General features: G+C 44.8%; 1 protein-coding gene across 1 annotated transcript in view; it reads right to left on the bottom strand.

Moving 5' to 3' along the window:
• The window catches only part of katnip (katanin interacting protein), an 86655-nt gene extending 77055 nt beyond the window's left edge, over positions 1-9600 (bottom strand). Inside the window, 2 exon segments of the mRNA XM_084323680.1 lie at positions 8717-8866; positions 9525-9600. Coding sequence (XP_084179806.1) covers positions 8717-8728 — 12 coding nt within the window. The 5' untranslated portion in view covers positions 8729-8866; positions 9525-9600.
• Positions 9601-13833: the final 4233 nt, after the last annotated feature.

Raw genomic sequence — 13833 nt, 5'->3', positions numbered from 1 at the left:
GTATTTTACATTAACGTGCAGCGTTTCCCCACACACACACTTACTGTAGTAGCTTGACACCGAGGTGTGGCAGCCTGTCTTAGCAGCTTCTCACACTCTGCTATATTTACCCCTATTTACATCTTTCTACCATCACCCTGGCTGCCCATAGCCCCCCTCCCCCATGCTGCTATGACGCCCGCATTTCCCCCCCAAGAAGATCAATAAAAGGAATATCTCATCTCGTCTTGATGGAAACGCGTAATATATAAAGATAAGATCATTAGTCCCATCATCACCCAGCCCTGAGCTTAAGCACGGTGTCTTGTTATTTCACCGTGCGCAGAGATAACGGCATGTAGTCTCCTACCTGCCTCCAGCATGTGCCGACTAATACTCCACCCCTAAGGAGGAGCATTTCCCCAAGGGGAATCGATAAAGGAATAATCCCATTTTATCTGATTAATTCAGACTGAATGTGTCGTCGTCTCCCAAACAAAATACCGCTCTCAGTCGTCTCTCTCCTGGTTGACTCGTCTCTCGTCTCTCATCACACAGACAGCAGCAGGTCCTGATTCTGCTCCTCAACCTTTGAGCTTGGACTCACAACTGTAGTAACTGTGCAACCTCCATCCTACAACCCTCCCGACATTTACATCGTCATTTTAGTCATTTAGCTGAACGCTTTTATCCAAAGCGACTTACAGATTGTGTACAACAAGTCAGCAGTAGGGGGTACATCTCTAGCAGCTAAGGGTCAGTGGCGTTGTTTGTCAAATAGTATTGAGCTTGAGAGTTACACTATGTAGTAGTACATCATATTAAAAAGACAGCCTGTGGTGGGGGAAGGTCGTTCCACTCCATTGTGGAGCAAGGATCGAGCTGCTTCTCTTTGATGAGCCCCCAGGAGCTCGGATAGGAGTGGGTCTGAGGCGGCCAGCCCCACCCTCTGGTGACCCCCACCCTCTGGTGACCCCCCCCCCCCCCCCCACATCCCTCACAGCCCTCCCTCTGGTGACCCCCCCCGCCCCATCCTTCCCAACCCCCCCCTCTGGTGACCCCGTACCCCCATCCCTTCCAACCCCACCCTCTGGTGACCCCCCCCCCCACACATCCCTCCCTCTGGTGACCCCCCCCCCCATCCCTCCCAACCCTCCCAACACCTCACCAAAGGTGAACCAGTCAACCTGTGGGGAGACCCTGAATGGGTCTTGTATGATAACATGAATAGTCAATGAGGTGGGGGGGGGGGGGCATTAATAATACAATGACTAGCTTCTGATGCAAAAGAAACACTGATAAGAAGAACACAACAATGATGTGTCAAGCCTGCAGACATCTGATGAAGTGTGTTCCATGTCAGTGAGACCTCCAGGTGAAAGGTTCCAATCAAACTCTACGTTTAAATCAAAGAGTTCTAATATATTATTGGGTTTGAATGTGTCTGCGAATTGTATTGCGTGCCAGCTACAACGTCCTGGACCGACTAAAGTCACCGGGTGTCTGCATCACTTAAGACTGGAACAAAGGTCAATATTGAAACATGCAAATGGAATGGATCGGTAATGATTGCCAATGTAATACGATCAGTCACGGCTGGCAGTCACAGTGTCATGCAAATGAGCAGTAAATCACAAGTCACCTTATTCAGTCTCTACGGCCAACTAGACTACACATCTGTGACAGAGAGCAGGAGCAGGAGAGCGGCGAGGAAGGTGGAAGGAAGAGTAAAGAAACACTCATCAGCGACAGAGAACAAAGGACTTAACGTCGTAGTAAAGAAACTAATCAGCGACGGAGAACAAAGGTAGTAACGTCGTAGTAAAGAAACACTCATCAGCGACGGAGAACGAAGGTAGTAACGTCGTAGTAAAGAAACACTCATCAGCGACGGAGAACGAAGGTAGTAACGTTGTAGTAAAGAAACACTCATCAGCGACGGAGAACGAAGGTAGTAACGTTGTAGTAAAGAAACACTCATCAGCGACGGAGAACGAAGGTAGTAACGTCGTAGTAAAGAAACACTCATCAGCGACAGAGAACGAAGGTAGTAATGTCGTAGTAAAAAAAAATCATTAGCGACGGAGAACGAAGGTAGTAACGTTGTAGTAAAGAAACACTCATCAGCGACGGAGAGCAAAGGTAGTAACGTCGCAGTAAATAAACTCATTAGCGACGGAGAACGAAGGTAGTAACGTCGTAGTAAAGAAACACTCATCAGCGACGGAGAGCAAAGGTAGTAACGTCGCAGTAAATAAACTCATTAGCGACGGAGAACGAAGGTAGTAACGTCGTAGTAAAGAAACTCATTAGCGACGGAGAACGAAGGTAGTAACGTCGTAGTAAAGAAACTCATTAGCGATGGAGAACGAAGGTAGTAACGTCGTAGTAAAGAAACTCATTAGCGACGGAGAACGAAGGTAGTAACGTCGTAGTAAAGAAACACTCATCAGCGACAGAGAACGAAGGTAGTAACGTTGCAGTAAATAAACTCATTAGAGACGGAGAACGAAGGTAGTAACGTCGTAGTAAAGAAACTCATTAGCGACGGAGAACGAAGGTAGTAACGTCGTAGTAAAGAAACTCATTAGCGACGGAGAACGAAGGTAGTAACGTCGTAGTAAAGAAACTCATTAGCGACGGAGAACGAAGGTAGTAACGTCGCAGTAAAGAAACACTCATCAGCGACGGAGAACAAAGGTAGTAACGTCGCAGTAAAGAAACACTCATCAGCGACGGAGAACGAAGGTAGTAACGTCGTAGTAAAGAAACATTCATCAGCGACGGAGAACGAAGGTAGTAACGTCGCAGTAAAGAAACACTCATCAGCGACGGAGAACGAAGGTAGTAATGTCGTAGTAAAAAAAAATCATTAGCGACGGAGAACGAAGGTAGTAACGTTGTAGTAAAGAAACACTCATCAGCGACGGAGAGCAAAGGTAGTAACGTCGCAGTAAATAAACTCATTAGCGACGGAGAACGAAGGTAGTAACGTCGTAGTAAAGAAACTCATTAGCGACGGAGAACGAAGGTAGTAACGTCGTAGTAAAGAAACTCATTAGCGATGGAGAACGAAGGTAGTAACGTCGTAAAGAAACTCATTAGCGACGGAGAACGAAGGTAGTAACGTCGTAGTAAAGAAACACTCATCAGCGACAGAGAACGAAGGTAGTAACGTTGCAGTAAATAAACTCATAAGAGACGGAGAACGAAGGTAGTAACGTCGTAGTAAAGAAACTCATTAGCGACGGAGAACGAAGGTAGTAACGTCGTAGACAGTAAAGAAACTCATTAGCGACGGAGAACGAAGGTAGTAACGTCGTAGTAAAGAAACTCATTAGCGACGGAGAACGAAGGTAGTAACGTCGCAGTAAAGAAACACTCATCAGCGACGGAGAACAAAGGTAGTAACGTCGCAGTAAAGAAACACTCATCAGCGACGGAGAACGAAGGTAGTAACGTCGTAGTAAAGAAACATTCATCAGCGACGGAGAACGAAGGTAGTAACGTCGCAGTAAAGAAACACTCATCAGCGACGGAGAACGAAGGTAGTAACGTCGTAGTAAAGAAACACTCATCAACGACGGAGAACGAAGGTAGTAACGTCGTAGTAAAGAAAAACTCATCAGCGACGGAGAACGAAGGTAGTAACGTTGTAGTAAAGAAACACTCATCAGCGACAGAGAACGAAGGTAGTAACGTCGTAGTAAAGAAACACTCATCAGTGACAGAGAACGAAGGTAGTAACATCGCAGTAAAGAAACACTCATCAGCGACAGAGAACAAAGGACTTAACGTTGCAGTAAAGAAACACTCATCAGCGACGGAGAACAAAGGTAGTAACGTTGCAGTAAAGAAACACTCATCAGCGACAGAGAACGAAGGTAGTAACGTCGTAGTAAAGAAACACTCATCAGCGACGGAAAACAAAGGTAGTAACGTCGCAGTAAAGAAACACTCATCAGCGACGGAGAGCAAAGGTAGTAACGTCGTAGTAAAGAAACTCATTAGCGACGGAGAACGAAGGTAGTAACGTCGTAGTAAAAAAACTCATTAGCGACGGAGAACGAAGGTAGTAACGTCGTAGTAAAGAAACTCATTAGTGACGGAGAACGAAGGTAGTAACGTCGTAGTAAAGAAACACTCATCAGCGACAGAGAACGAAGGTAGTAACGTCGCAGTAAAGAAACACTCATCAGCGACGGAGAACAAAGGTAGTCACGTCGTAGTAAAGAAACACTCATCAGCGACAGAGAACGAAGGTAGTAACGTCGCAGTAAAGAAACACTCATCAGCGACGGAGAACAAAGGTAGTAACGTCATAGTAAAGAAACACTCATCAGCGACGGAGAGCAAAGGTAGTAACGTCGCAGTAAAGAAACACTCATCAGCGACGGAGAACGAAGGTAGTAACGTCATAGTAAAGAAACTCATTAGCAACGGAGAACGAAGGTAGTAACGTCGCAGTAAAGAAACACTCATTAGCGACGGAGAACGAAGGTAGTAACGTCGTAGTAAAGAAACTCATTAGCGACGGAGAACGAAGGTAGTAACGTCGTAGTAAAGAAACACTCATCAGCGACGGAGAACGAAGGTAGTAACGTCGTAGTAAAGAAATACTCATCAGCGACAGAGAACGAAGGTAGTAACGTCATAGTAAAGAAACACTCATCAGCGATGGAGAACGAAGGTAGTAACGTCGTAGTAAATACACACTCATCAGCGACGGAGAACGAAGGTAGTAACGTCGTAGTAAAAAAACACTCATCAGCGACGGAGAACGAAGGTAGTAACATCGTAGTAAAGAAACTCATTAGCGATGGAGAACGAAGGTAGTAACGTCGCAGTAAAAAAACACTCATTAGCGACGGAGAACGAAGGTAGTAACGTCGTAGTAAAGAAACTCATTAGCGACGGAGAACGAAGGTAGTAACGTCGTAGTAAAGAAAAACACATCAGCGACGGAGAACAAAGGTAGTAACGTCGTAGTAAAGAAACACTCATCAGCGACGGATAACGAAGGTAGTAACGTCGTAGTAAAGAAACACTCATCAGCGACGGAGAACAAAGGTAGTAATGTCGCAGTAAAGAAACACTCATCAGCGACAGAGAACAAAGGACTTAACGTCGCAATAAAGAAACACTCATCAGCGACGGAGAGCAAAGGTAGTAACGTCGTAGTAAAGAAACTCATTAGCGACGGAGAACGAAGGTAGTAACGTCGTAGTAAAGAAACTCATTAGCGACGGAGAACGAAGGTAGTAACGTCGTAGTAAAGAAACTCATTAGTGACGGAGAACGAAGGTAGTAATGTCGTAGTAAAGAAACACTCATCAGCGACAGAGAACGAAGGTAGTAACGTTGCAGTAAAGAAACACTCATCAGCGACGGAGAACAAAGGTAGTCACGTCGTAGTAAAGAAACACTCATCAGCGACAGAGAACGAAGGTAGTAACGTCGCAGTAAAGAAACACTCATCAGCGACGGAGAACAAAGGTAGTAACGTCGTAGTAAAGAAACACTCATCAGCGACGGAGAGCAAAGGTAGTAACGTCGCAGTAAAGAAACACTCATCAGCGACGGAGAACGAAGGTAGTAACGTCATAGTAAAGAAACTCATTAGCAACGGAGAACGAAGGTAGTAACGTCGCAGTAAAGAAACACTCATTAGCGACGGAGAACGAAGGTAGTAACGTCGTAGTAAAGAAACTCATTAGCGACGGAGAACGAAGGTAGTAACGTCGTAGTAAAGAAACACTCATCAGCGATGGAGAACGAAGGTAGTAACATCGTAGTAAAGAAACACTCATCAGCGACGGAGAACGAAGGTAGTAATGTCGTAGTAAAGAAACACTCATCAGCGATGGAGAACGAAGGTAGTAACGTCGTAGTAAAGAAATACTCATCAGCGACAGAGAACGAAGGTAGTAACGTCATAGTAAAGAAACACTCATCAGCGATGGAGAACGAAGGTAGTAACGTCGTAGTAAATACACACTCATCAGCGACGGAGAACGAAGGTAGTAACGTCGTAGTAAAAAAACACTCATCAGCGACGGAGAATGAAGGTAGTAACGTCGTAGTAAAGAAACATTCATCAGCGACGGAGAACGAAGGTAGTAACGTCGCAGTAAAGAAACATTCATCAGCGACGGAGAACGAAGGTAGTAACGTCGCAGTAAAGAAACACTCATCAGCGACGGAGAACAAAGGTAGTAACGTCGCAGTAAAGAAACACTCATCAGCGACGGAGAACGAAGGTAGTAACGTCGTAGTAAAGAAACACTCATCAACGACGGAGAACGAAGGTAGTAACGTTGTAGTAAAGAAACACTCATCAGCGACAGAGAACGAAGGTAGTAACGTCGCAGTAAAAGGGAGGAACAACAGACACTAATGCTCGGCATGGTAGCCGCAACAAAAAAAAATATTCTAACCGATTGGAAATCACCTACACCCCTGTGTTTCCAGAAATGGCTCAATGAAATAATCACAATCATACAGATGGAGAGGATCCGCTATTACAGATCCAAAGAGCACAACAGGTTTTCGGACATATGGAGCCCATTCATTGACTATCTGAAGGACAAATAACTGCATTCTGCAGAGACTCACCCCTGTATTTCTCATGTTTGACCTGCGCCTTGTAACACCTGGCTATACAACACACTTTAATGCTTTGAGTTAAGTCACACTGTCATTTTATTTTCCTGTCTGGCAGTCTTTTTAGGTTTTTAGTTTTGTTATGTCTGTTTATTTTTGTTCTGTCTCCTCCTTTTTGTTTGTCTGTTCTTGTCTATAGTAAACTGAGAAATAAAGTATTTAATTTTTTTTTAAACACTCATCAGCGACAGAGAACAAAGGTAGTAACGTCGCAGTAAAGAAACACTCATCAGCGACGGAGAACGAAGGTAGTAACGTCATAGTAAAGAAACACTCATTAGCGACGGAGAACAAAGCAGAAACGATCTAGGAAAGCTGAGGCACTTGTGGTCTGGATGCAACTCCCCCCCCCAGACCTGCATGGCGGTGTTACATGACAAGCAATCTCAGCGGTCAAAGCGCACGCTATTCAGCTTCCACTTCTCGGATAACCATTTCTCTGATGTCTTCTCTGATGTCTTGTCTTGCCTGTATGTCTGTCTCTGCTGTAACATGGTTGTCTCTCTGATGTCTTGCCTGTATGTCTGTCTCTGCTGTAACATGGTTGTCTCTCTGATGACTTGCCTGTATGTCTGTCTCTGCTGTAACATGGTTGTCTCTCTGATGTCTTGTCTGTCTGTCTCTGCTGTAACATGGTTGTCTCTCTGATGACTTGCCTGTATGTCTGTCTCTGCTGTAACATGGTTGTCTCTCTGATGTCTTGCCTGTATGTCTGTCTCTGCTGTAACATGGTTGTCTCTCTGATGACTTGCCTGTATGTCTGTCTCTGCTGTAACATGGTTGTCTCTCTGATGTCTTGCCTGTATGTCTGTCTCTGCTGTAACATGGTTGTCTCTCTGATGTCTTGTCTGTCTGTCTCTGCTGTAACATGGTTGTCTCTCTGATGTCTTGCCTGTATGTCTGGCTCTGCTGTAACATGGTTGTCTCTCTGATGTCTTGTCTGTCTGTCTCTGCTGTAACATGGTTGTCTCTCTGATGACTTGTCTGTATGTCTGTCTCTGCTGTAACATGGTTGTCTCTCTGATGACTTGCCTGTATGTCTGTCTCTGCTGTAACATTGTCTCTCTTATGACTTGCCTGTATGTATGTCTCTGCTGTAACATGGTTGTCTCTCTGATGCCTGGTCTGTCTGTCTGTCTCTGCTGTAACATGGTTGTCTCTCTGATGCCTTGCCTGTATGTCTGTCTCTGCTGTAACATGGTTGTCTCTCTGATGTCTTGTCTGTCTGTCTCTGCTGTAACATGGTTGTCTCTCTGATGACTTGCCTGTCTGTCTGTCTCTGCTGTAACATGGTTGTCTCTCTGATGACTTGCCTGTATGTCTGTCTCTGCTGTAACATGGTTGTCTCTCTGATGTCTTGTCTGTCTGTCTCTGCTGTAACATGGTTGTCTCTCTGATGACTTGCCTGTCTGTCTGTCTCTGCTGTAACATGGTTGTCTCTCTGATGTCTTGCCTGTATGTCTGTCTCTGCTGTAACATGGTTGTCTCTCTGATGTCTTGCCTGTATGTCTGTCTCTGCTGTAACATGGTTGTCTCTCTGATGTCTTGCCTGTATGTCTGTCTCTGCTGTAACATGGTTGTCTCTCTGATGTCTTGCCTGTATGTATGTCTGTCTCTGCTGTAACATGGTTGTCTCTCTGATGTCTTGTCTGTCTGTGACTGTCTGTCTCTGCTGTAACATGGTTGTCTCTCTGATGTCTTGCCTGTATGTCTGTCTCTGCTGTAACATGGTTGTCTCTCTGATGTCTTGCCTGTATGTATGTCTGTCTCTGCTGTAACATGGTTGTCTCTCTGATGTCTTGTCTGTCTGTGACTGTCTGTCTCTGCTGTAACATGGTTGTCTCTCTGATGTCTTGCCTGTATGTCTGTCTCTGCTGTAACATGGTTGTCTCTCTGATGTCTTGCCTGTATGTCTGTCTCTGGCGCTGTTGTCCTATGTTCTTCTTTTTTTTGTAATGCAATATTGTGTGTTCCGACAAAAAAAACACATTTCTGTATCAAGAGACAATAAAGAACTATCTTATCTTATAACAACAGTTCGTCTGCACAAAGAAAGACGGCCGTACAATCCTACCTCGTTATGCATCGCACAGCTGGAGATGATGCTGGTGTTGTTCACATAACGTTACCCTCGTTATTCCACGTCTACGTCTTGAGGACGAGCCGACCGTCCCACGAGTTGCTCATCAGAGCCAGTGATGGTGTCGCTCATCGCTGCTGGTACCTTGACGTGAAGCAAACGTGAAATGCAGTACTAAAGGTTATAGTTGGGAGTCTGGTCCTACCTGCTGCAGGGAGACTATTCTCCACAAGAAAACCCTGCAATCGGCAGACTCTCTGGCCTGATGTTGTTATAATATAACCACCATGACCTGCCTTGTTGCGGAAACAATATGAAAAAACATAACCCGTTGAAATATCGTACCTAGTAGTATTATTAACTAGATGCAGGGATCTTGCACGCGGTTGATGATGGCGATTTAAATGTCAACGTTATATTATAATATCATAATAATACACATCATCATACAAATGTCCGCTCTGACGTTAGCTAGCCTAGCTCTACTCGCTATAATAATAATTATGATGATCAGTTAGCCATGTATCTAACGGATTTAGCTAGCAGTGAATAATTATATGATGAAACGGTTTAAATCCACCACAAAGCGATCATGCAGACTGACGTTAGCTAAGTGGCTAAAAACGTGAAACGGTGCAGAGCTGGCTAACAACAAACTAACCAACTGACCGTTATGATTGATTTGCAACAAGCTAACGAGGGAGATGTAGTATCGTCGTTAGTGCTTTTTCTTGTTTTCAAAACCTGGCTTAACTTTCGGCTGAATGGTTATTATTATTGCCATGTTGAATAATATACTTACTGTCCGGTTAATAATAATCGCTTTGTAATAATGTTCGTTCTTCGGACACGGTGTCATGTCATCATGTGTGTTGTTGTTGTTAGGGCTGGTTTGGTTACCAGGATGCAGCCGTGTCCTTCCACCAATGGCGACAGCTGCATTCGTGTTAGACACACCCCCCTCCATAGACCACTGCACTTGCGCGTTACATGGAGCTCGCGAGTGATTGATTGAAAACTTTATTAACAGATTGCAGAATGAGTACAGTACAGCTCAGCTCAATACACACAATTATTAAGGGGATGCAGACCAGAGAAAGACTTTCAACTTGTTTACATCAGGGTCCCCCATTTTCAATTCATCACATATTGAGGGGGGGGGTAATATGAATGAATGTTGATTAGAGCCTTGACGTTAGCGGCGGTAGCTACGGCTAGCCGTAGGCTCTAATCAACATTCATTCAGCACTCCCCCCCCCCCCCTGCCCTCTCCCATGAGCTCAAAATACCAGAAGTGTTGCGGTGGTCTATTAGCCCTCTCTTTCAGTTGCTATTCCCTTGATGACTCATAGAAGGATGTCTATTAATGCAACACACACAGGGCCGGTCCCCCTATAAACGCACACTATGCAAGTCGACTCTAGGGCCCCAACCTCACCCTGACCCACCCGCTCGAAAAGCACCAAAGTGACAAGGGGCATCTGGCCACAATAAGAGGATGGGAAAACGCCAATCTGTATGAACGGGAGCAGCAAGCAGGTGCACGTTTCTCTCCTCTCCCAAGTAGGTTCACGTTGAGTTGAGGCTTTGTTTATCGTCAGCAAATAAAGCTTATAGAGCAACACTTGCTTTCTGCTCAGGGTCTTACTAGCCCGTGAGCTCGAGCCCCACATGGGACTTGAAGACACAAGTTGGGATGGGTTCAGACAATTGTATTTTCTAACAAAGGCTATAAGAACTATATAACGACCGCTACATTTTCAGATTATGCAGACAATTGATGGTCGACTCAAGAGTTCAGATCGTTTGTAATGTGAGCTGTGTAAACATTCAATATTAAATTACATAATTCAATGGTAGATTCTAAACAGTACTCACATTTCGGTCTGTAATAAAGCGACTGTGGTAAATCGTTTACATGGGCCAGGTAGGGGGGGGGGGGCTTGCAGAATTTTCCACATGGCCTCAAGATGGCTAGGGCAGGCAGTAAACGCAGCATATTAACACAAGTGCAACATGGTAAGGCCCTAATCTGTAAAAAACGCACATGCATTTCATCGCCCACTGTCAAAAGTTGAACACTGTTTTATTCATTATAAATCAATGCATTTTATATATAAAAAAAAAAAAGGGCAAAGGGGTCTGAAATGAAACCACTGTAAATGTAAACCTCACAAGACCTGGTTATGGGCACCCCCTGACCACACTGGACCCAGATACACCCCCTGACCACACTGGACCCAGATACACCCCCTGACCACACTGGACCCAGACACACCCCCTGACCACACTGGACCCAGACACACCCCCTGACCACACTGGACCCAGATACACCCCCTGACCACACTGGACCCAGACACACCCCCTGACCACACTGGACCCAGATACACCCCCTGACCACACTGGACCCAGATACACCCCCTGACCACACTGGACCCAGATACACCCCCTGACCACACTGGACCCAGATACACCCCCTGACCACACTGGACCCAGACACACCCCCTGACCACACTGGACCCAGATACACCCCCTGACCACACTGGACCCAGATACACCCCCTGACCACACTGGACCCAGATACACCCCCTGACCACACTGGACCCAGATACACCCGCTGACCACACTGGACCCAGATAAGACTCTTGGATGAGCCAGCACACCTGGTAACAATCATTCACTTGTGTGCCCCCCCCCCCCCACCCAAAAAAACACACGCCCTAGGCTATGTTTAAGATCATTCAACAGTTTCCAAAAGGTTAGAACAGATGTTATGTAGCTGACATCAATTTCTTTGCAAAGCATTACAAGCATGGCGACTCAGCAGGCCATTGGCTCTTGTGCACGTCACTCCAACCACCACCAGCAGCAGCCGACACATGTTTGTGCCCGGGCCGTACAACGTCATTAACTATGTGGTCGCTGCTCCAGCGAAGACCGGTTCAAACTTTAGAAGGTAAACAATCTCAAGCTCCGTCCATAACCCCAATGTAACGGTCCTGCACGTAGCCTGGGCGCAGGCAAGGAGACTAGAAAAGGAAGGAAGGGCCGTCACGTCACGTTATTATTGCCAAGTATGGAAAGTTTCAGCTCGGCCGACATGGAGTTGAACGGGATCAGTCATCTCCTCATTGACTAGCTAACGTTTGATATATTGGTTGATGTATATTTCTTATTTGAATACAGGCTTCACTAGAATAGAACGGACACCAAAGTCTTGGCACCAAGCGTAGCATAGAGCGCTGGTGTTCTGACGTGACGCCCGTTCCTTCTTTTACAGTCTCCTTGGGTGCAGGGCAGCGTCTTCTCTTCAGGAAAAGACAGTGACCTAGCTTAAGTACATTTGGTGTTTCCAGATTCCCAAGAAGTGGCTAAGTGAAGCCAACGATGAGGCATCGCAGTGTGTTCACTAGGGATGGCCATTGATGTGAGAATAGTCGTTAAAATCATAAAAAGAAATCCTAATAGTTTACGTGAATATTGTTTAGTCTCAAAAAATATATTTCCCCTTGGTTTTATAGGCACCTACACTGTGTAGTGTATTGAGAAGGGACCCCATTAACCGCTGAACGTTAACCGTTAGCAAAAGACAGCGGCCGGCTCGCTCGCTTGTTGCGATTATCTCACGTTCGTTATTAAAGGGGAACTATTTTACTATTTCTTTCACTATTTGGGCACTTTTACATAATTCCTGTGAGTCTATGGAACACCTCTGTAATTATTATTATTTTTTTATTCATTGTTTTGTATTTCTAATCAAGTCCTCAAAAACAGCATTTTTCTACCTCAAGATCTCGAGTCGTTTTGAGCCTGCGCTCCAACCACTGTGTGCAGCTCATCATGAGCCTGATGCCACATTAACATGCAGCGGTGTCTCTCTGACATCACAAATCAGCACATTTTCAGATGACTCAGTTCAGTGAGGGTGAATATTGTGAGAGGAGAATTGGAAGAATGCGCCAATATGAGAATTAGAGACATAGACCATATTAATATAAGTTCACATAGCTAGGAAAATATGCTAAACACTAAAAAAGGCCATTTATAAGATAGTTCCCCTTTAAGTAAAAACAAAACCACACGACGACAACGTGGAAGCTCGAGACATTTCAAGCAGCAACAATGTAACTTTCGAAATGAAAGCTTTTGTTCCTGGAAATAATGTCACGCTCCGCTGCGACTCCCAAATATCTAGCTGTTGGCAACGACAGCAGCCGGCTCGCTTGTTTAATCTCACGTTCACTATGAAGTAGGGATGCTCGATATTGGCTTTTTTACCGATACCGATATACCGATATTGTCCAACTCGTAATTTCCAATACCGATATCAACCGATACCGATATATGCAGAGTTTCCCCCCCCCAAAAAATGGAATAATTTCAGGTAATTAACATTACATATATCTTGTTGTGGAATTAACACAACATTATGCATACTTTTGACAATAAATAAAATCAGAATTTGTTATTACTTGCCTGGGTAAATAAAGGTTATAGAAATGTATTTTTTTTTTTGAAAACAGATACCGATATTTTCCGATATCACATTTTTATGCCGATATCGGCCGATAATATCGGTAGGCCGATAATATCGGACATCCCTACTATTAAGTAAAAAATAAAATCACATGTTAAGGTGTGTGTGTGTGGGGGGGTTCAATTAGTATTTGACTAGTTCCCAGTGACGATCGAATAGCCAAGTTGTGAGTTTTGCCCATCCCTAGTGTTCACCTAACCTGCTTCTTGAAGCTCAGCAAACAGTGATAGGCGAGGCGCTAGGAGACCGAAATGGAAGATATCCTGCCTGTTAAAAAGCCAACTGGGCTCCTCTGCGCTAAATACTTAGCACTCAATAAAAACACTCGACACAGAGAGGAGAGAGTGCGGGGCCGTTTTCAAAGAAATCAACTTGAATGCAATTTCATAGTTATATTTGAGTCGTGTCCAAATGAAAAGATAAAAAAAAAAAAAAAAAAAACGCTGACGCCGTCATCAACTTCAAACATAATTATGCACTTGTGACGACAGAATCTGGAATATACACATCGCCTGCCGCATAACCGCGGTCCAACGACAGCCGCCAAGACGATAGAACTGCAACCACTTCATCC

This window comes from Notolepis coatsorum (genome assembly GCF_963971535.1).
Source record: "Notolepis coatsorum genome assembly, chromosome: 10".
In the NCBI taxonomy this organism is placed as follows: domain Eukaryota; kingdom Metazoa; phylum Chordata; class Actinopteri; order Aulopiformes; family Paralepididae; genus Notolepis; species Notolepis coatsorum.
Note: the sequence above shows the minus strand (reverse complement) of the source record. Positions and strands in the feature narration are given on the sequence as shown.